General features: G+C 44.4%; 3 protein-coding genes and 1 non-coding gene across 11 annotated transcripts in view; 2 read left to right on the plus strand and 2 right to left on the minus strand.

The window, feature by feature from the left end:
* Positions 1-152: 152 nt before the first annotated feature.
* Positions 153-11717, minus strand: UNG (uracil DNA glycosylase). 2 transcript variants are annotated; one of them, XM_063087143.1, is made up of 6 exons: positions 11209-11717; positions 10529-10624; positions 7582-7679; positions 6711-6799; positions 5780-5958; positions 153-1284 (listed from the first exon to the last, which is right to left on the minus strand). In XM_063087143.1, exons 1-6 carry the CDS (start codon positions 11518-11520, stop codon positions 1144-1146), a joined length of 915 nt encoding a protein of 304 aa, XP_062943213.1. In that variant the 5' UTR covers positions 11521-11717; the 3' UTR covers positions 153-1143. The 2 variants fall into 2 exon arrangements, with proteins under 2 accessions (XP_062943213.1, XP_062943212.1); XM_063087142.1 differs by lacking the exon at positions 10529-10624.
* LOC134371283 (U6 spliceosomal RNA) lies at positions 3898-4004 on the plus strand. The gene has a single exon (XR_010022724.1). It is a non-coding gene; the product is annotated as a U6 spliceosomal RNA (small nuclear RNA).
* Positions 11718-14615: 2898 nt separating the features above from the next.
* ALKBH2 (alkB homolog 2, alpha-ketoglutarate dependent dioxygenase) lies at positions 14616-18252 on the plus strand. Of its 3 annotated transcripts, none has more exons than XM_063087478.1 (4): positions 14616-14641; positions 15040-15477; positions 16710-16908; positions 17929-18252. In XM_063087478.1, exons 2-4 carry the CDS (start codon positions 15198-15200, stop codon positions 18233-18235), a joined length of 786 nt encoding a protein of 261 aa, XP_062943548.1. In that variant the 5' UTR covers positions 14616-14641; positions 15040-15197; the 3' UTR covers positions 18236-18252. The 3 variants fall into 3 exon arrangements, with proteins under 3 accessions (XP_062943548.1, XP_062943547.1, XP_062943549.1); XM_063087477.1 differs by lacking the exon at positions 14616-14641 and adding an exon at positions 14708-14781; XM_063087479.1 differs by lacking the exons at positions 14616-14641; positions 16710-16908 and adding an exon at positions 14719-14781.
* Positions 18253-18427: 175 nt separating this feature from the next.
* The window catches only part of USP30 (ubiquitin specific peptidase 30), a 29491-nt gene continuing 26277 nt past the window's right edge, over positions 18428-21641 (minus strand). For 3 of the 5 annotated variants that reach the window (XM_063085958.1, XM_063085957.1, XM_063085961.1), the window contains one exon: positions 18428-20767. In XM_063085958.1, the coding sequence (XP_062942028.1) occupies positions 20503-20767 (265 nt within the window). In that variant the 3' untranslated portion in view covers positions 18428-20502. Of the gene's footprint in view, positions 20817-21641 lie in introns of all 5 variants that reach the window. The other 2 variants (XM_063085960.1, XM_063085959.1) reach the window with 2 other exon arrangements.

The following is a 21641-nucleotide window of genomic DNA, read 5'->3' on the forward strand; positions in this document are numbered from 1 at the left end:
TCCTTCCTGCAGACGATGGTTGCCATGGGGACCACAGACAGGGGGCCAAGTACAAGGGCAGCCCAGGGGCGTCCCCGGACGCCCGGGCCCAGACACACACAAGACACTCGGCACAAAGCGAAAGTTCAACAATCTTTATTTCCAAACTCCAGCAGGGTTAACTCTTTAACTTGGCTAATAGCAAAAACATCTCTAACAAGATCAAAGATGGAGGTGCAGACCCAATAAAGATTCTCTTTAAAAAAAGGATTGGAAAAAAATATGTATCTGCATAAGTATTTTTTCAAAAAGTAAAATTCTCCAGTGTTGTAAAAAAAAGTATACCAGTGATTTCAGTCTATAAAAAACAGAACTTGGCAGTCTGTGCTGCCTTAAAAGCCCCAACTCAGGATAACCCTAGGAGAAAATCACCCATTTAAAAAAAAAAAATTTTTTTTAAATCCCCTTTCTCCTCTCTTGCTCAACTTCCACCGCTTATTCCAAGAAACAGCCCCAAATTACAGGATAAACAAGACCCAGCTCATTTCTCTCAGCCTCTACCTGTTAAGACTCAAACCAAGAACTATTCCTATGGAATCTTCACCTCTACTACAATCAGGACGCCGTTCCCTATTTCCTGGGCCAGATTTCTAGAAACTTGCAAAACATCTCCCTGCTTCCTTCAAGGAGGAGCCTAAGGGCCCCTTGAAAGATCAAGAGGGCAGGCAGTTCTTCTGGAATGCCTGTGGGCTGCTCATGGGAAGAGGGTGCCTCCTTTATAACAAAAACAGCCAACACCTTATAAGCTGAAGTCTAACCTACCGGGTAAAAAGTAGCAGCAGGTACCAAACTACTTGCTGTACAAAAAGGTGCGCACCTCCCCCTTTACTTGTAAAGGTAAGGGAGCTGAAGAGAGCCAGGTGAGTATTTGACCTCATCTGAATTTTAGGCCAAAGCCATGGTGCAGAGAAAGACACTCGGTCTTTGCTGTTTCTGCCATTTGTGGCAGACTAGTTCACGCTGCTTTCCGGAAGCTTTTTCCCTTTATGCAAGAGTACTTAAGAATTAATAGAGAACTTTTCCATTCAACTTCAGAACTGACAAATACTTCAATAGCAGTTTCTCAAAACCACTGATGGAGACAGAACACCCCTCAGTTCAGGATCACAGCTCCTTCCAGTCGATGGGCTTCTTGCCAGACTTCTGCAGCAGCTCGTTGGTTTTAGAAAAATGTCTGCATCCAAAGAACCCTCTATACACGGACAACGGGGAGGGATGAGCAGTCTGCAGTACATGGTGCCGCTTCTGAAAAAGAACCAGAGAATAAGATGTGGCAGATGTGGGGATATGGCTTTGCAGTTTATGGCTATGTAATGCCCCTTTGCCCTCTCTACACTCCTCCACCTTTCAAAGTGCATATACCTCCAGCATTTACATTAGAACCAAAGTCCATTTGTTCATTCACCTGTAGTGCAACCAACTACCTTTGCTAGCCTCTGAGGATGCAAAGGGGACCAGTCTCAGCCTTCAATTGAGCAATCTCTGTGCCATTTTAAGTCCCAATATCTTATTATCCAGCAATTCCACTAAGATTGTTTGCTGAAGGACACCATGATGCATATACCTACACAGACGTGTGTAGAAGGCGGCTCACTGCAGCATGCTTCTATAAGCTAAAACCTAATATAAATCCAGCCTTATGCAACTGGCTATAATATTCTAATGTTCCTACAGTGGAACACCACATAGCTGCTAGAAGAAAAAGGTCAAGCTGTGTACGAGGGTACTTCAAAAAGTTCATGAAAAAATGGTATTAAAAGATAATATGAATGTTTCTATAAACTTTTTTAAGACCCCTCATGTACTGATATGGGAAGACCTCCAAAATTTACCAGGTTAAAAAAAGGCAAGATCAAGTGGTAAATACATTTTAAAAGTTTCTTCGGAAAAATACCAAAGACACTATAATAAAGCAGCTCCTTAGGGAAAGGAAGCAGTGGAAGCCGTTTACTTTCCATTTTGTATGTTTCTATACTGTCTGAATTGTCTCAGCACTAAAATGGAATGCTTTGATTTTTTAAAGGACCGCTGTAGTTACCTGAGCATGGAGACTATGAACCATTATTGTTTTCCTCTTTATTCTTTTCTTTATTTAAATAAAAACCACCTAACAAATCACTGTTTTCCAAAACATCCCTGTCTTCAAGGGGCTCAGTCTAGGAGGGGTGGTCATTAGAGACAGGCGGCCCACCATGGTTAAGAGCACAGAGCCTGGAGCCGGACTGCCTGGGTTAGGCCCCAGCTCTGACACTGAGTAGTGAGTAAGCATGAGAAGTCCCTGCAGCTCTCCAAGCTGCACTTCAGTTTTCATCTATAAATTGGGAGTAACAACAGCATCAAGCTTATGAAGCTACCATGAAGGGTCAAATGAACGACGACGTGTTCAGAGTATTATGAGAAGTGATGCAGGCCAAGCTCTTAACACTCCTGTCAGGCTCCCAGGCAGAAGACCTCTGCGCCCTGGGCAGAGGAAGCAGACTGCACAAAGGCAGGCAGGGAAGTGGAGCACAGTGAAAAAGTGCAGGCGGTTCAGGCAGCCTGGAGCTCAAAGTGGAAAAAAGGGAGTTATGGCAGAGAGGCTGGCTGGGGGCCATCCCCCAAAACCAGCATGCCAGCCTAAGCCAAGGCCTTACAGACATCCAGGTGAAGTCAGATGAAGGCCTGAACCAAGGCAAAGGGGGTAAGGCAGAGAAGAATTGGAGAGACATTAGGAGGGAAGAAAGAATACAGATAATGAATGGCTGACTGCATAGGGGAGGTGAGGGGGGAAAACAGAAGGAGGGAAGGAGTGGGAGAGAGAGGTGGGTAGGTGCCAAGGAGGGGTACAGACTTCTGGTTGAACAACTGGGCAGATGGTGGTATTTCTTATCGCTGAGGAGTACAGAGCAGCAAGTTTAGTGAGAGATGGATGAAGAAAGACAAATTCAGTCTGGACAATGTTGAATTTGATGTGCGATGGGACACTAGTAAGGAGGCAGGTGAATGTCTAGATCTAGTGCTCAGGAGACACCCGGCTGAGATAAACAACTTGGTTTTAATGATTAAACTACTTTTACAACTGTTTGCTTTCAGACCCAAACCATGTCTAATAATAATAAAGATGACCAATATAATGAATAAGAACGGCCATATACCTCCCTAAGGCACAGAGGTTAGAAATTACTCTCATACACATCTTGAGTACCTACATAATCAGATCCTAGCAATGCATACAAGGTCAGATCTTAGGTCATGCATGCAAGATTATTTTCCACTGCTATTACCCTCCTTTAGAAAGAAAACCCCTGAAAATATCTTGTTCATTCACATAGACCCTTTATAGGGAAAGAAACTTTTACATCTGAAAATCTGACTTACATACTGTATTGCTATTTGCTTGTATATGCCTAGAGACCCTAGAGGGATACATCAGAAACTAAAACCAGTGCTTACCCAAGCTGGGGAGGAATTGAACAGATGGGAACTAGGATGGAAGGGAGACTTTTTACATTTTTTAACCATGGGAATCTATTACCTTAAAAAAAACTTAATTGAAACATAAAGACAAAACTCCATTTAAGAGAAAATAAGGGCGATAATTGATATGTGAGTGAAGTCTCTAGACTTAACTCTGTTCCTGGCTTAGAATCATGCTCAGCTGTTGGAAGACCACACTGGGCCTGCCCAGGTGAAGAGATTGCTCAGCAGGTGCTCAGGAACACATGGTAGCAAGCTCTGCAGAGCAGGCTCTATTCCTGGCTCTGCCACTCACTGCAACTTTGGGCAAGTGACTTCATCTCTCTAAGAACCAAAGTGGGGATGGATAAGTGTGTTCTTACATGCATAGCCTTTGTGAGAGTTAAGTGAAACTCTATGTGAGTGCTCGCTTCGGCAGCACATATGCTAAAATTGGAACGATACAGAGAAGATTAGCATGGCCCCTGCGCAAAGATGACACGCAAATTCGTGAAGCGTTCCATATTTTTTTGGTGGAAGCTAAAAATAAATAAATAATTCACACATGCACACACACAAAAAACCCGGGGGTGGGGGGGAAGAAGACATAACAACTACAGTTCCTTGAAGCTGATACGACAAGCAAACAGAAAAAACATTGTTGGGTGGGAGGAGAGGGAGGAGGGAGGGAGGTTTCGGTAATGGGCCACAATAATCAACCACATTGTATATCAACAAAATAAAATTAAAAAAAAAAAAAAAAAACTCTACGTGAAAAGCACTTGACCCAGTGCCAGAAACAGGGAAGGAGTTCACTGTAGTTGGACATTTCAGATACCCCAGAAACTATTGTTGGGTCACCTCAGTTAAGCCCTTTTCTTTCACTACTCAACATTTACTCTAAAATCTTCCCCCACCCTCACTTCCCAGTTCAGTGTCTCCTCCTCCATCAAACACCATGGCCTCTAGTTATCCTGGACAGAACTCACAGCTCAGCACAGTGTGGCAGCAGTGGCAACGGTGAGAAGCAGTAGGATAGGGACGTTTTTAGGAGGTGGAGTTGACAGGATTTACTGATGCAATGAATGGATTTAAGGGGATGTGGGGAAAGAGGATTTAAGGATGGTTTCTAGGTTTTTGATCTCAGCAGCTACATATAGCACCCCCAGTGGATGTCTAAAACCTCAGATAGTAGCGACCCCAACTGCTGTCGACAGGAACACATTTCTGTTCATGTCTTCCACGCACAAATTCAGTGTCTCTTACATCTTGACTAAGCACTTATCATGCACTATGGCCATAACTTACGCAGTTTGAGGTGCAACAGTAAAATCTCTTTTCCCTTCTTCACAATCTCATAGAGAGAAGATTATTACCTAGACCCTAGCAACTTCAGCATTTGATTTTTCTTCCCTTATTAAGAACTTCCAACTTTTCACACAAATGAAGCACTTTACGGATTCTCTTCAACATATTTCAATTGCCAGCACCCCTACTCTTGTGCTTTGGGGCCATCATTGAGTAAAATAAGGGTGACTTAACACAAGCACTGTGATACTGCAACAGCTGATCTGATAACGTAGATGGCTACTAAGTGACTAATGGGTGGGGAGCGTCTACAGTGTGGATACACTGGATAAAAAGGGATGATTCACATCCCAAGCGGGATGGCATGAGATTCCATCATGCTACTCAGAATGATGCACTATTTAAAACTCATTAATTTTTTATTTCTGGAATTTTCCTCATAATATTTTCAGACTGAGGTTGACAGTGGGTTATGTGAAACCATGGATAAGGGTGACCTACTGAAAAAAGAGGTAGCAAGCTGGGGGAGGATGCAGGGAGTGTGGCCTGGTCATGCTGGGTATTAGCAATTAAAGTTTAATGATTACCACGATAGTATTTTCAGGGAAAAGTTAAATTTGTGATTAAGTGCAATTCTTTGTTTTCTATATGCTCCCAAATTTCTTCGAAACAAGACTCTTGCCTCATTCATCACTTATAGCACACTTGTTAAATGGTACGCAGGGACCTTTGTATCTTCTACGTATACGGTGACTTTAGGCCTATATTACTACTTCTGTTAAATCACAAGTTGGCCAGTTGCTTTCCTCATACACAATTCATTATTCCTATAACTTGTCTGAATTCTACTCAATTTTCAATGGAAAACTCAAGTCTAATTATAATAGCCTTAAAGGAAAATAAAATTCATTTTGTGACCTGTATTTTCCAGGACCACATAGCAAGGATTGCTAGAATTCACTAAACTGTTTAAAGTGTTAAAAAAAAAAAAACGTACCCTGTCAATGGCACTGCCCTTCCTCTGAGCATAAGAGCCCCAGAGCAAGAAGACAAGGCCATTCGAATTTTGATTTAGCCAGGACACAACTGCATCAGTAAACTGCTCCCAACCTCTCTCCTTATGAGAATTGGCTTGATGGGCCCGAACTGTGAGCACAGCATTGAGTAGGAGAACACCTACAAACACACACCAAAGAAACACATTAAAAGTAGCCTCAAACAAATCAGCCCAAACACTCAACAACAGGCGTTAAGACACATGATTAAACTATCCACTTGATGGGATCCAGTGTTGCTGTCTGAAGAAAGTCATAAAGGAAGCATTACCATATGACCAGCAGTGACCTCTGGGAGAGGAAATAAGAGGGCATTTTATTTTTTGCCCTTTTAGCATCTTCCGGTGAACATGCATTATATCCCTCGACAGAAGAAAAGGCATCTTGTAGATAGGTCTTAAACACACACACAAGCCTCGTGTCAAATGAGCAGAGTGAGGCCACCTTCCAAATGGTCAAAGTCAGGTTGAGTGGATAAACTTAAAATATTAACAAGGAACAAACTTTTCTTTCAAATTATAATTAAAACATGAAAGATAATATTGCCTACAGGATAAAACCAAGATACTATACATGTTTTTTTTACTTTTATAAATTAGCCATTTTATCAGAACTCTCTAGAGTTCTTTATGGCAACCTTTTAAAAATGTAAACAAGCAGGATAGAAAAGAGAAGACTGTTGACATCAGTTCAAAATATATCTAGCAGGCCGAGCCCGTGGCGCACTCGGGAGAGTGCAGCGCTGGGAGCGCGGCGACGCTCCCACCGCGGGTTCGGATCCTATATAGGAATGGCCGGTGCACTCACTGGCTGAGTGCCGGTCACGAAAAAGACAAAAAAATATATATATATATCTAGCAGTGGTTGGTTTACCTTGTTTGGCCCACCCAGATAAATCTCCATGGCCAGGATGAACAAAACCATCGATGTCAGTAGACAGCTCTTTATAAATGTTTTCCAAACTGAAAGCAAGCCGGAAGAAAAACATAAAACAGAATCTTAAGTCTAATTTTGAAAGTTCAGTAACCTGCAAGATATGTGTGGAAAGGTTAGAGGTTACAGCCTATAAAGCCAGCACTTGGAAAAGACAATGGAACATAAGGCAGGGATTAATGAGATAAAAACCACCAGTCATCCGACAAGTAGATCTGCCCAGGTCCTTTATTTTGGTCTGTGGCTGGATTGAAGGAATAGCACTTTGGAAGACCTAAATAAATTAGCCCGGGGCTGGCCAGTTAGCTCAGTTGGTTATGGCACAGCCTTATAACACCAAGGTCGTGGGTTCAGATCCCTGTACTGGTCAGGTGCCAACCCCCCCCCCAACACAACATTACCCATAGTAAATTAGCCCAGCGGTTAACAACTAATGCTCAGTAACAGTTTTATATCTCTATGTATTTATAATATTTGTATATATTATATACAAAATCCTTCAAAGCAGTGATTCTTAACCAGGGGTGATTTTGCCCCCCAATGTCTAGACATTTTTCATTATCACAACTGGGGGGTGTACACTGGCATCTAGTGGGTTGAGGCCAGGGATGCTGCTCAACATTCTGCAACGCACAGGACAGCTCTTCCCCACCCCCAACAAAGAATGACTCAGCCCCAAATAGTGCTGAGATTGAAAGATCCAGCTCCAAAGGCTAGTGAAAGTCCCACACACAGTCACACCTGCAATATACACAGTACACATTGAAAGTGATCACGATTGGACCAGAGTCCATCTGTAAAGCAATCATACCTGGGCGGAGGTGGAACAGGTCTTTGAACACTAAAGCAGAGCCCATGAGCTTGATTGGGTCCATGATATGGATCCTGTCCCAGGATGACAACCTTCACCTGTGAACAGCAGGTGGCAAGGAATGAAACAATACTGTAGTGTAAGCCGTCTACATGAACAGCTGGCTGACTGATCACCCGCACAAAGCGACACACCATGAGAAGGGGAGCCCCCGTCTTGATCCAACTGAGAACCCCAGGAAGGGAGTGACTGACGGGGCACCATTACTTCCCATTACCAAATTATCCTTCACTCAATCTCCCTGCCACGCCACCCCACCCCCTTCTCTGACAAGCGTTTCAAACAAGTTGGGGTCAACATTGCTTTCTCCCTCTTCATTTTTCAAATCACAAAGGTAGATACACCCTTGTAACAAGTACAACCATTCAGAAACATATAAAGTGGTCAGCCATCTCCTAGTCACTCCTGTCCTATCCTGAGTTAACCATTTTTTATCAACTAAGTAGTTAGGGGTACTATACTCATTACCCTACATTCTGTATTTCTCACGTTGTACATTTGAGGCACCCTTCAAGTCAACACAGCACATCCTTACACACTATTGGTTTTATTTCTATGGACTAGATTCATAACAGCAGAGGTGCCAGTCAAAGGCCAAGTGTATTTTAAACTTTCACAAATGTGTGCCCAGTTACTTTCCAGTGAGTTGAAACAATCTGAATTCCCCATCAGCAGCACATGAGGGTGCCTGCTCCCCTACATCCTCTAGCAGATGAAACCAGAAGAGAATGAGGTCGGGGCAAGAGGGCCATGGAAGCGGGTGGCAAGAGGCAATGAGAAGTAATGAAGCCCTGTCACAGGAGGGACTGCCATGCACGTAGGCACACCCTATCTTTCCAGCACCCGCCCCCATCGCCTCCACTCCCATGCTTCCGTCCATGGTGTCCTTTCTCAGAATCTCCCACAGCAGACATACTCTTTATCCTTCAAAATCCAGCTTCAGACAGCCCATAACCAGGAAGCTTTTGGGGACCTCTATTCCCTCCCCTTGGTGCTCACACTGTTGCTAGCATATTTTCTGTCATGAAGCAACATGTCCCGGAAGGGAAGCTTTTGGGCTCAGAGGCTCCAGCCTGGATGAGGGATGATCTTGGGCAAGCTACGTAACCTCCCTGACCCTCGGAATGTATTCTCATCTCGTCTGCAAAGAAGCCCCTCAGAGATGATGAGGTCTGATCCCTCTTTTCTGAGTGTTCCCTGTTTAAATTGATCGTTGGTATTCAGAACAGGGCATAATATTCAAACAAGAAGCAAACTCATACTGAATTTAATAGGACTTAGGTTTAACTTCAAAAACAAGGAACTGTGGGCTGGCCAGTTAGCTCACTTGTGAGAGCATGGTGCTGATATAACACCAAGGTCAAGGAATCAGCACGATTCCCTTACGGGCCAATTCTGTACCTGCCAGCTGCCAAAATACAAAAACAAAGGTCTTGCTCTAAAATGAATATTGTGAGATATTCTAAGTATTAGATGTGGCTGCCTTATCAAGATGGCTTATTAACTTATTTCACATCTATTTGATATAATAGATAGTCATTTGTTGCTTAATGACAGGGATCCATTGTGAGAAATGCGTTTTTTGTTGTTGTTGCACTAACATCACAGACTGTACTTAAACCTAGATGGCATAGCCTACTACACACCTAGAATGTATGGTACAGCCCCTGGCTCCTATGTGAGTAATGCACTGTGCTTTGATACCCCTGGGCGATAGGGATTTTTCAGCTCCATTATAATATTATGGGACCTTAGGCCGGCTCGTGGCTCACTCGGGAGAGTGTGGTGCTGATAACACCAAGGCCATGGGTTCAGATCCTACATAGGGATGGCCGGTTGGCTCACTGGCTGAGCGTGGTGCTCACAACACCAAGCCAAGGGTTGAGATCCCCTTATTGGTCATCTTTAAAAAAAAAAAATAATAATAATAATATTATGGGACCACCATTGCATATGTGGTCAGCCCTTAATGGAAACATCATTACAGGGTGCATGACTGTATTTATTAAGTCACAGCATTCCTGCCCCATCTTACAAAATGGAGGAGAAAGAAAGGATAAAAACAAAACCTAAAAACCTCCAGTGAAAATTTTTTTAAAAACACTTTTTTCCCTCAAAAATAAAAATAAAAGCAAATAAATTGCTATTTGTGTCCTTTCAAATCTCTAAAATAAGACATGCTAAAAATAATTGCAAATCTGTCTTCTGTGTATACTGTCATAAAAACGAACACATCTGAGGTCAGTGGTTGGACTCCCCCTGGTGTAGAGTGTTAACAAAAGAAAAACATTTCAACAAGTTCCTAATGCCTAACACATGCCCAGTTAAAGTCCAACCAGAAATGAGCCAAACTGAATGAGCAATGGAGATAAACTTTTCTTTAGCTCTTATTTCTCCTAGGAACATTACCCAGGCAAATGTATAACAGTGTCTAAGGAATCAAGAGCCAGTAGTTAGAAGATACAAAATGCACCAGTGGGATAGCATAAAACAAAACATCCCATAATCTCTTTAGCCTAGGATTTCAGAACAATTGTACTTTTACATTTTTTAAAAATTTGTGTTTTCTGTTTTGAAGCAATTTCCAGACAGCTGCAAAATGATGTAATACCAACATATTTTTAAAGGTATTTCTGTAAATGCTTATGAAAAAATTACTGCTTATTTTAAGAAAACATAAAACACAAAATTTCTTTTTTTTGTAAAAGATGACCGGTAAAGGTGAAGAAGAGTAAATATAGGCTGAAATACAGTCAGTCAAACCTCACAATTTCAGTGTTTTATTTACTACTGAAATTATAGATTGCAGCTTAACTTCAGGGCCCTTAATTAAAAAAATACATTTGATTCCCTCCCCTAATAAAATTCATCAACAACTTGTACTTACATCTCTTATGTCACACATTTGGGTCCATGTGAAGACTTGGTGTGGGGGTGGATAAACAGTATAATGTTTTCTTTCTTCTGCAACAAATCCCATTAGCTGATTTAAAGATAAACTTAAAATCAGATTCCCACTGGAAACCATATGAATTCAATAAGAAAACCTTTAATGAAGCATCATCTAACTCTTTGCCATGTTTTATATTCAAATTCTTTTTAAAAAAATAAAAACAGTATCGGCTCCCTACATAACTTGCTCAATCTCACCAGTTCCCTCCCTCTTTCTGTCTGTGGCCTGCGTCAAAGTTGATTTACACCTGGCTGCTTTAATTTCCTGACCGCGCCACCACCGCTCCGCCCCCCTTTCTAAAAACCAAGAAAGCTTTCATTCAGTCTGGCTGGTGGTTTTACTACGCCGGCCTTTCCTGGAGAGCAGACTAAGTGGCTTAAAAGAAGCCATGATATCATTTTACAGGCTTTAACAACTTTAACCAATATAAACGTGCACATTCAAAACATGGCTTTATTTTTATCTCCTTTGTGTGAAAAAGGGGTTGAATGAGGGTAACTATGAGCCTATGAGAGCAATCTCCTATAAACGTGGACTTGGCCTGCTATAATAACAAAACAAAGGGCCAGTGGCCTCCACGTTTACTCCTATAAAAGGTGAACTTCCGCACTTACCTTTATAAAATACGGCTTCCCGAACTCTCCGCTGAGGTGCTTCTTCCAACTCTCACCAAAACCCACGGGCACGTTGCGGGCCGCGAGTCTGAGCAGGGCCGCGGCCTTGTTCCTCTGGATGCGGACCAGCTGCTCAGGGCTCAGCGGCGAGGAGGGCGGCGTGCCGGGCTCGTCCTGCTCAGCCCGGGCCTTCTTGGCGGGGCTGTCCTGCAAGGGGTCCCCGCAGAGGCGGGTCACGAGCTGCAGCTGCCCCGTCCCGGGCGCCAGCAGCTTCCGGCCCAGACACAGTGGCCCACCACGTAAGATGCCCATTTGTGGAGCAGGTCCGAGCAAAATCGGACCATGGAAGCCCAGGACTGGCCCCTGTCCGAGGATTTGGAGGCTGGTACTAAAGTGGGACAGGGAGAGGGGCTGTGAGGCAGGCCCGCGGCGTCCCCCGAGAAATTCGCGCGACTAAGGACTAAGCACCGAGGCGCCCCGCCACGCCGGACCCGCCACTCGCGTCCCCACGTGGCCTTTTCGCGGCAAAACCCTCCCCTCGGGGCCCCGCCCCCACCCTCCTCGATTGGACAGCGGACAGAGCTGGGCGGGCTGGCGGCGCGCCGATTGGCGCATAGGGCCCGGAGGCTTGCCCCCATTGGCTGGCCCCGCAGCATGGCGGCCGATGGGGGACGGCGGCATCTGTTTTGAAAACGAAAAGACTGTTCTGCACGCGGGGGCCCCGGCTTACCGAGTCAGCGGCGCGCCCCAGCAGCCCCTCGGTCAGGCGGGGGCCGCCGCCTTCCTCCCCTCCCTGGTACCCCACCCCGGCCCCCGAAGCAGTCCCCTTTGCGTCTTACCGCTGCATCCCCGCTCTCCTCAGCTACGGCCGCCACGCCGGTCCCCGGGTCGGCCGGCTCGGGGCTGCGGGCACGTCGCCTGCTGGCAGGACTCGGGGAGAAAAAGGAGTAGAGCGTCTTCTGGCCGATCATCCCGAAGCCGGGGAGGGGGCGAACGCGCGCCGCCCGGGGACCCGCGAGGCTGACGCTGGCTGTGGCGGTCCGAAATTGGCGCCAAACGGCCCGCGCATGCTCCGAGAGGTGGGCTTTGGGGGCTGGGGGCGGAGGGCTTAGTACGCATGTGCGGGAGGGGCGGCTGAGCAAAGACCCTGGGGCGGGGTGGGATTTGGCACCAGGCGCAGGAGTTTATTCTTTCATTCAGTTTGTCTGTTCGTAGCCTCTGCCTTTGGGCAAGTCCCTCCAACTCTCAGCTTGTAGGAAGGTTAGTTCCTGCCCCATAGGGATATTGTGGGAGTGAAATAAGCATTATAATGGTATTTGTTGATCACATTCTCTCATCTAATTTTCACAACCGATTTCACTGACAACAAAGTCTTAGAATGGTCAGACTTTTTACCTAGCCTGTAAGGTTTGGGGAAGAATTTAACTGAGGTCCGGGAAGTTAAACCTCAAGCTCTTCATCCTCCGAAGGGCACCACCATTCCCCCACCCCCCATACACCTGGGATTCTTCTCTTTCCCTCTCTCTTCGTATCCAAACAATCAATATCTCCTTTTGGTTTTATCTCCAAAATATCCCGAATTCAACTCCTGCTCTTCCATCTCCTGGCTACAATCCTTCTGAAACGTAACAATCCCCGGATTAAAACCCTTCTATGGTCTTCACATATGCTTAGAATAAAACCCCAGCTGCTTTCTTACCCAGCTCTCAAGAACGCTTCCCTCTCTGACCAGTGGGCACTGAATCTGCCTCCCAGCACATTACCTGGACGCAAGCTTGTCCCCTTGTGGCCTTCAAACTCTTGCACATGCTGTTGCCCTGCCTGGAAAGCTTCAGGATCCTTTCCTCACAGGCCTTTGCCTCCTGTCTCACTTTCTAGCCCATCGCTCTAATAATAACTTCTATACTGTATAAAATTACTATTCATCTCTTGTTTATTTTTGTCTCCATCTCCAAAACATAACGTGGATGAGGGCAGGAACTTTCTCCTTGTTGCTGGTGTGTACCAGTGCCTGGGACAAGGAGCTTAAGTATTAATAGATCTGCAACATAACCAGCGCCACTTTAGACAAGCCCAAGTATAAAATGGCGCCGCCCGCCTCTTCCCTTCCCCCCTTCCCTTTACGAGAAGCCTCCTGCCTTAAACAGAAACTCCTTTTGCTTCCACAAGGACGCAGTTCTCCACCTCGATCCACATTAGCATAATGACCCTCCTTGATGGTATCAGCCAGCCCTTGGCGCAGTATATAAGCTCTATCACCCCCACACCTGGTGCTGTCCCCTTTCAGGGTAGCCCTGGGCTGCCTGCTACTTTGAGCACAGCCCAGCCGATTTCTTCCTTTAATAAAGCTTGGACGGTATCCGGCATCTCGGCTCACTTTCTTTCAAGTATAGGAAGGGAGAGGGGCTCATAACTGAAAATCATTTGCCCTTATAGCCACTTCAAAAAACAGTTCAGCAGTCTTGTATATAGTTGAACTTTATCGTGTGGCCCAGCAATCCCACTCATAGGCATTTCCCCAAGATAAATGAAAATCTGTATTCACACAAAAGCTTGTACATGGATGTTTATAGCAACTTAATTCACAATCGCCTAAAACAGGAAACAACCCAGATGCCCAACTGGCATTTGTGGCTCCTTTGTGGTACTCACCACTGTGGTGCATGCATACGATGGAGTACTTATTCAGCAGGAAAAAAGAACAAACGATTGATAACACACAACGTGGATAAATACGAAGAGCAGTATGCTTAAGTGAAAGAAATCAGATGGAAAAGGCTAGAGAATGCTATGATTCCATTTATATGAATTCTGGAAAAGGCAAAAATATAGGGACAGAAGACAGATCAGTGGTTGCCAGAGGCTGGGTGAGAGGGGCAAGTTTATAGAACTAAGAGGCTGGGGGAGTTTTATGGGATGATGAAACTGTTCTGATCTTGATTGTGGTGGTGGTCGTACATACAACATTGTACGTTTGTCAAAATTCCCAGAAATGCATGAAGCAGCTTCAAAAACAAAAGTCCCAGGGTTCAGATTCCCACACTGGCCAAGTGTGAAAAAAACCCCAAAACACCAAACCGAAAAGGCCCCAATCTCATGGAGTTTTCATTCCTTTGAGGGGAGACAGTAAATAAACAGTGGGAGCAGTAATAAAACCTAACACTTATTTGCATCACAGAAGCAGTTTTCGCACACCTTCTCATTGACATAGGTGCTGTCCTCCCCCGCTTCCAGATGAAGCGATTCAGGCCCGGAGAGGTTAAGTGATCCTCACCAACTCCAGAGCAAATGTTAAGCCGAAATACGGCAATGCTTGCAACGCACCAAAACAGCCAACAGGTGGCGCTAGGAGGCCGCCCTGCGGCTTGTTTGGCACTTGCCCGGGTTTCCCAGCTTGCCCCGGAAGTGGTAGTGCGTGCGAGCTGCGGGCCGGGTGAGTGCTTTCCCGCCGGCCAGGGCTCCTCTAGGGTGTTTGCAGGATTCAGAGCTGCGCAGGAGCAGGAGCCGGGAGGGCAGTTAACAATTGCAGTCCCTTAGCGGGGTGGACAGGAGATGGAGACCCGGCTTTTCTGGGTGACTGGGCAAACCCTTTCCCCTCTCCGGGCGTCAGTTTCCCCATCTGTAACATGAGGGTTTGGATTGTAGTTTCCGAATTTGGCTCTGGCATGCGAATGCCCAGGAGGAATTTATTTTAAAATGCTGGTGCTTGGAGGTGGAATGCAGTCATCTGGGTTTTTGCAAGCTAGCCAGCTGATTCTGGGTGAGGGAGACCCAGGGCCAGATCGTCCCTAGGGGCCCTTACAGCTTTAAAATCCTCTTCTTCCTTTCCAGGACATGGTTTTAAACTTTAAAATGGAAACTTAAATAGGAATGTTGCTGTGGGACCCCTTGGATGAGCAGATTTTTGCATCGAGGACAGAGCCTGGGCAGTCTCTCCCTTTCTCTTTGCCTCATCACCAACGTCCACTTGTTTCTTGTGGGGAGACAGTATGGACAGATTTCTGGTGAAGAGGGCTCAAGAGGGCATTTGGGGAAAGGGGGAGGAGCAAGAGCAGAGTGGAAAAGAGCTAACTCTATTGGGAGGAGACAAAGAAAGTCCAAGGAAGAGGCCCAGGAGAGAGATCCCAGGGAATTGGGTCCACTCGGCAGGCCCCAGCTGGAGGCACCTTCGGGCCGAGGGCCTGGATTGCGATTACACGGTCCTGTTTGGCAAAGCGGAGGCGGACAAGATTTTCCAAGAGCTGGAGAAAGAAGTGGAATATTTTACAGGTAAACAGAGGACTATGTGTGTGTTGTGTGTTGAAGGCTTATCTGATAAAACTAATCATCTGTGTTTAGAGAAATCTGAACTCAGGAGCCATTAGTGACTGATATGTTTGCCAGTAGATTAAAAAATATTCTCTGGGCACCTCTGGACCAGGCACGTTGTTAGGTGTTTGGGATACAAACCTGAAAAAAACGGGTGCGTGTCTGCTGGGAGCTGACAGATAACTAGAGTGAAGCTCCCCCTAGCTACTGATTAGAATCACTTGGGAAAGTTTTTTTTTTTTTTAAAGATGCTGGGTTCTATTAGAGACCAGTTGAATTAAAACAGCTGGGAGTGCAGCCTTGGCATCAGTGTTTTTAGAAAGTTTCCAGGTGATTCTGATGTGCAGCCAGGGTTGAGAATCACTAGTAGGTCTAATAGAAGAGATGGCAAATAACCAGGTAATTCCAGGGGCTGGAGGTTAGCTCAGTTGGTTAGAGTGCAGCCTTATAACACCAAGGTCAGGGTTCAGATCCCCCTATTGGCCAGCCACCACACACACAAAAAAACCAAAAGCCAGGTAATTCCTCTATACCAATGCGTCTCAGCATCACCTGGAGGAACTGTAGCTTGTAGGAACTGGGATTGCTGGGCCCCAGCCTTGCAGTCTAGTTTCTAAGGAGTTCCCAGGTGGTGCTGCTGCTGCTGCTCTGGAGACCACACACTGAGAAGTGCTGCTGTACCCGCTGATGAGCACATAGGGAGCTGGCGGAGCGGTTTGAGGGAGGCAGTGAAAAGCCTACAAGACAACAGGCTACAACCTGAGCTATGTGAGTTCCATCTTTTATGGAGCCATAGGCCCTTAGTCCCTACAGTTGACAAAAGCATCCTTGCGTGTAAACTCAACTTCATGGTGCTCAAATTTCAGCCTCTTTATTCCGCTTCTGCTGTAGTTAACATAATTAAGTTACAGTGTTTAAAAACAACTGGCCTAGGACCGCATTTCTCTAAGTGTAGGGCAAAGTCACTGTCCTTACATTAAAATTGTGGGCAAGCCACAATGATTTTTGATGATTTTTGAGGAGAGGGTCCTTGGCAGGGCATTAAATTACACTGAATGACAGAGAGCAATGTTATTCCTGTTTTACTTCCTTTTCAATCCTGAACACTCAGCAAGCAAGTATGCTGGGCACTCACCTGCCTGGATTTCTGGGGATCCCAGGAGGGACAGAACTGCCATGTTTCATCTGCACAGGTGCGCTGACCAGGATCCAGGTGTTCGGGAAGTGGCACAGTGTGCCAAGGAAGCAGGCGACGTATGGTGACGCTGGGCTGACCTACACGTTTTCAGGCCTTACATTGTCTCCAAAGCCATGGATCCCAGTTCTAGACCATGTCCGGAATCATGTCTCTGGGGTGACTGGACAGACCTTCAATTTCGTGCTTGTCAACAGGTGACACCCTACCTGTTTAGTGGACTACATTTTATAAATCTGTCTCCTCCAAAAAGGAAGAGTTTAGGATTCTACCATATGTTGTTCATTTGTACAACAAATCATTCTGTAGTGCACAAGGAATATAGTAGTGGCACAGCACGAGCAGTCAGTCTGGAGCTCATGTAAGAAGTGAGAGGTGATTAACTCATGAACAGTGATAACAATGATGAACTCATACATCATGAACAGTGATAAATGGCTTAAAGAAAATTAAACAGGCTGATTCGACTGAGAGGAAGGTGTTTGGGTTTAGGACAGGGTTTCTCAGTGGCAGCACTACTGACATTTTGGGCTGGATAATTCTTTGCTTTGGGAGACTGACCTGTGCGTTGGAGGATTGGAGCACATCTTTGGCCTCCACCCACATACACTGCCAGTAGCATGCCCTACATCATAGCACCCAAAAATGTCTCCAAACATTGCTCAGGGTCCCCTTGGGGCAGAATCGTCCTGGTTGAGACCCCTGGGTTTAGGGGGCAGTCACTTTAGATGAGATAGAGGAGGGCTCACTGGGCAGTGATGTTTAAGCTGATAACTAAGTGGACAGCAAGAGCCACAGACATCTGGAGGAAAAGCAGAGTGAACCTGGAGTGTCTATGGAGCAGAAATCTCACTGGTGCAGCTATAAAGCAGCAGATGAGGGGGATGGGAAGAAGTCAGAGCCAGACTGCAGGAAATATGGACTTTCTCTAAGTGTAGGGAGAAATCATTTTGTGTGATAAAGGTTTACATATATGAAGCAGGGGAGCTGTAAGACATGATTTTGGTTTCTTTGTGTTAAGTTTTTCAAGAATGTGGTCAAATAGGACTAAATAACAAAGTGAAGATGCTTCAGGCTTGGCTCATGTGTGGAACCAGATAAAGCCCTCAAACCCTTGCAGAAAACAGCAGGGTCCACAAGAAAACAAGGAGTCTGCAGTGTTGGCAAGTTCCAGGAAAGGGTTGTTTTTATGAGCTCTGCTTGTTTTCTCATTGCAGGTATAAAGATGGCTGTGACCACATCGGGGAGCACCGAGATGATGAAAGAGAGCTGGCCCCTGGGAGCCCCATCGCCTCTGTCTCCTTTGGTGCCTGCAGGGACTTCTTCTTCCGGCATAAGGATTCTCGAGGGAAGAACCCCTCTCGGAGGGTGGAGGTGGTCAGGCTCCAGCTGGCACATGGGAGTTTACTGATGATGAACCACCCAACCAACGTTTATTGGTATCACAGTCTTCCCATCCGAAAGAAGATTCTTACTCCACGTGTCAATTTGACATTTCGGAAAATTTTGCCTACTAAAAAATAAAATGTTTTTAACAGTTAGTACTTCTATTTTCTCTTTCCCTCTCTATTCTGCGAGGGAGTTGGCGTTTTCTTGATCAACAGGGAACATAGAAAAGGTTTAACCAAGCCAAACTGTAGGGATTGTTACATAACAATGTAGAATTCAGAAAAAGGATGTTTGTATCAAAGAATACAGTTGATTTTTTTCCCTAACAAAATGAATCTTTTATTGCTATAATACACAACACATACAAAAGTACCTTTAGCAGATACATAAATTGGTAGTTATGGCATAAACCACTAGCTTAACTTATGTTTTTCTGAAAAGCAGCTACTTTGTAAATAACTTAAAACTAGAAATCAGAATATTTGGCTGCTATTTAGTGCCTGATAATTTACAAAATGAGGAAGTCAGCTTTAAGTTAGGTTAAGAGACGTTATACAAATATCATTCACATTTACAACCCTGGCTCAAATCCTGCCCTCTCATCAAAGATCTGCTTACAACCAAATGTTCAAAGGCTTATCTCCTTTTGTACATCTCTTTAACAGCAGATTTCAGAGTAAGCCGTGACAACAGCAATTACTTAAAGCTCCAGGTCTGCAATGCAGTTTAAGGTCACACAATTTCTGGTAAAATGGTGTGTTCACTTCATTACCAAAGCCAAGGTCTGGAGCAGGTCAGCAATGAATGGATCGGATGGTTCCAGCTGCTTTCACACTGATGTTGGGGCCTGGAGAACCTTCACATTCTATTGGTAGCGAGATTTACTGAGTCCTCAGAACGCACACTGGGCTCGGAGGAATGGTGAGCACCTGGGCTTTTGCACTTTTAGCTGACACTATGGCATTGTCTAGAAGTGTCTGCCAGCTCACCCCTAGCAGAGGACACACAGTTCTTAGACTTACTTCACGTGAACTTTTGGATAGGTCTGATTCCAAATCTTTGAAGAGTCAGTTTGAATTTGGTATCCTTTTTTTTTTTTAAATTAAAAAGCTAGCTAAAACATAGGTACTACTGTGTCATCAAAATTCCTTCAGCCCTGGGCTGCATTCATGAGACTTATCTGAAAACGGAAGAAAATGCTTAATATACTCTTTTAGAATATAGGCCTATAACAAAATGACAGTACTAGATGTCAGCTGTACTTACGTTTTTTTAAAAAAAGCTGCTCTCTTCCTTTAATGGAAAGGGCTGGACTTTGATAGTCATCAAATCTAACCCTTCACTTTACAAATGAGGAAACTGAAGTCAAGAGAGATGGCCCTGTGGTCAGGGCCTTTCCTTCCTAATCCAGCTCTCAAATCAAGGCAGGGATTGTCTTTTCACACAGCCCCAAGCTCCTACCTGTAAACCTTAAGAGCTCTGCATGGGCAATAAATAAACACAAAAGAACTGTCCACAGTGGATCCTTGTGTAATTGAGTTTCCTAGAGAGCGGAGGAATCATAGGTGCTGCACAGATACTGCTCAATTCCGGTTATTCACATAGTTTTATACAATACTATATCTCTTAATACAGTATACAAAAGATAAAAGCAACAAGTAAGTATTTCACTTACAACTGACAAAGTAGTGAAAGAATTTCCCGGAGGGGCAGATTTGGCAGATGAGCCTTTACTACATATAAAGAATTGAAAGATTAGAAAAAGGCATACAAAAAGGGAAGGGAGGTGTTCTTTAGGCATCTTTTAACTGTTCTTTTGCTATCCTTTGAGTAACTTGGAAGGAATAGAGTTTTTCAAAAATTGTTTATGTGACTCTTAGATAATGTATATTTTTCAGAATGGATGTGCTACAAAAGCAATCGAAAGTGAAAGGCACTTTTTCTTCTGAAGTGTTGCCTTTAATACTTTCACTAATTCTTGTCAACAATTTTTATAGGCCTGCTTATTAAAAATAAAAGATCTATGCTGAAACATCAGAGGATTAGACAAAGGTAACTCCCTTCTCAGAACACCTAACATATTACCATATAAAAAAGGTGGCTTCTGAAATTTGGTTACTTTTAATTACCTGTATCAGATGAGTAAAAAGACGCTCTAGACATAATGAATGCTTTCCTAACACGACAGCACCTTCCAGTGCTCACTAGCAGAGCTGCTCAGGGAGCCTGATTTGGTATGAATCGAGGCCACTGGCTCCCTTGTGGAGCCTGCTCTTAGAACACACCAGAAGGCTGAAGGGCTCTAGTGGGGTGCTGGCACGCACACACACACAGCATATGGTTTTGCTTTTTTCCTGGAGTTTGGACAGTACCATCAGCTCTAGCTCTGAGGCTGGGCAGAGTCATTCTTCAGACTTGTACTCCTGACTCTGGTGCTGCACCCGGGAAAGGACACGCTCATAAAACAGCAGGTAAGCACTGGAGGACAGGACTTCCTGCAGGCTGGCCTTGCGTACAGTGTCATCAGAAATCCACAGCCACTGGTTGCTGGTTGAGAGAGGGTTCTTGGCCGAAGGTGGGGACCGTCGGTAAGTGACAAAGTGTCCAGAGTGCATGTCTCCATGGTGGACAACAACTGCCATCAGCCGAAAGAGGTATGTGGAGGAGCTGAATGGTAGGAACAAATGCCAGTGGTTTACAAATATAACAAAAAAGGCTTTATAGGGAAGAATAAAAAAATAAAAGAATTCTAGATGTTAAATGACAGTGGATAGATACAATAATCATCTATAACTGAATACTATACAACCAATAAAATACAGATCTATATTTACTGGCATGGCAAGTCCACTCTGTAAGTATATTGTGTATATATGGATGTTTGTATCAAATGAGTGTGTGTGTGTGTGTGTGTGTGTGTGTGTGTGTGTGTGTGTGTGTGTGTGTGTGTGTGTGTGTGTGTGTGTGTAGTGTGTATATGTACATACACACACAACTTTATAATAGAGTGGATAACCCTAAAGATTTAATTGGTTTTCTCTAGGTAGTATACTAAGAAATTTTAAATTTTCTTCCTTATATTTTATTTATGCAACATACATACATATATACAGTCATGTACCACATACCCATATTTTGGTCCCGTAAGATTATAATACTGTATTTTTACCATAACTTTTCTATGTTTAGATGTACAAATACTTACCATTGTGTTTCAATTGCCTACAGTACTCAGTACAGTAACATGATGTACAGGTTTATAGCCTAGGAGCCTTAGGCTATCCTATAGAGCCTAGGTGTGTAGTAGGCTATACTATCTAGGTTTGTGTAAGTACACTCTGATGATAGTATGATGGCTAAATTCCCTAACACAGCATTTCTCAGAAAGTATCCCCGTTGTTAAGCCATGCATGACTGTACACACACACACACAACACACACAGACGTGTATATGTAAATTTTATGTATCTTTATAATTACTATTTTTAAAGAGATTCCCATTTTGGAAAAAAATAAATGGGAATGTGTAATAGTGAAATAC

The sequence above is a fragment of the Cynocephalus volans genome, chromosome 2, assembly GCF_027409185.1.
Source record: "Cynocephalus volans isolate mCynVol1 chromosome 2, mCynVol1.pri, whole genome shotgun sequence".
Classification (NCBI taxonomy): domain Eukaryota; kingdom Metazoa; phylum Chordata; class Mammalia; order Dermoptera; family Cynocephalidae; genus Cynocephalus; species Cynocephalus volans.

Coding starts and splice junctions, on each gene's coding strand:
- UNG (XM_063087143.1), bottom strand. CDS start 11,520: ATGGGCATCTTACGTGGTGGGCCACTGTGTCTGGGCCGGAAGCTGCTG. Junction 10,625..11,208: donor GGAAGCCGTATTTTATAAAG/GTAAGTGCGGAA, acceptor TCTTTAAATCAG/CTAATGGGATTTGTTGCAGA. Junction 7,680..10,528: donor AAATGTGTGACATAAGAGAT/GTAAGTACAAGT, acceptor TGCTGTTCACAG/GTGAAGGTTGTCATCCTGGG.
- ALKBH2 (XM_063087478.1), top strand. CDS start 15,198: ATGGACAGATTTCTGGTGAAGAGGGCTCAAGAGGGCATTTGGGGAAAG. Junction 15,478..16,709: donor AGAAGTGGAATATTTTACAG/GTAAACAGAGGA, acceptor TCATCTGCACAG/GTGCGCTGACCAGGATCCAG. Junction 16,909..17,928: donor AATTTCGTGCTTGTCAACAG/GTGACACCCTAC, acceptor TTCTCATTGCAG/GTATAAAGATGGCTGTGACC.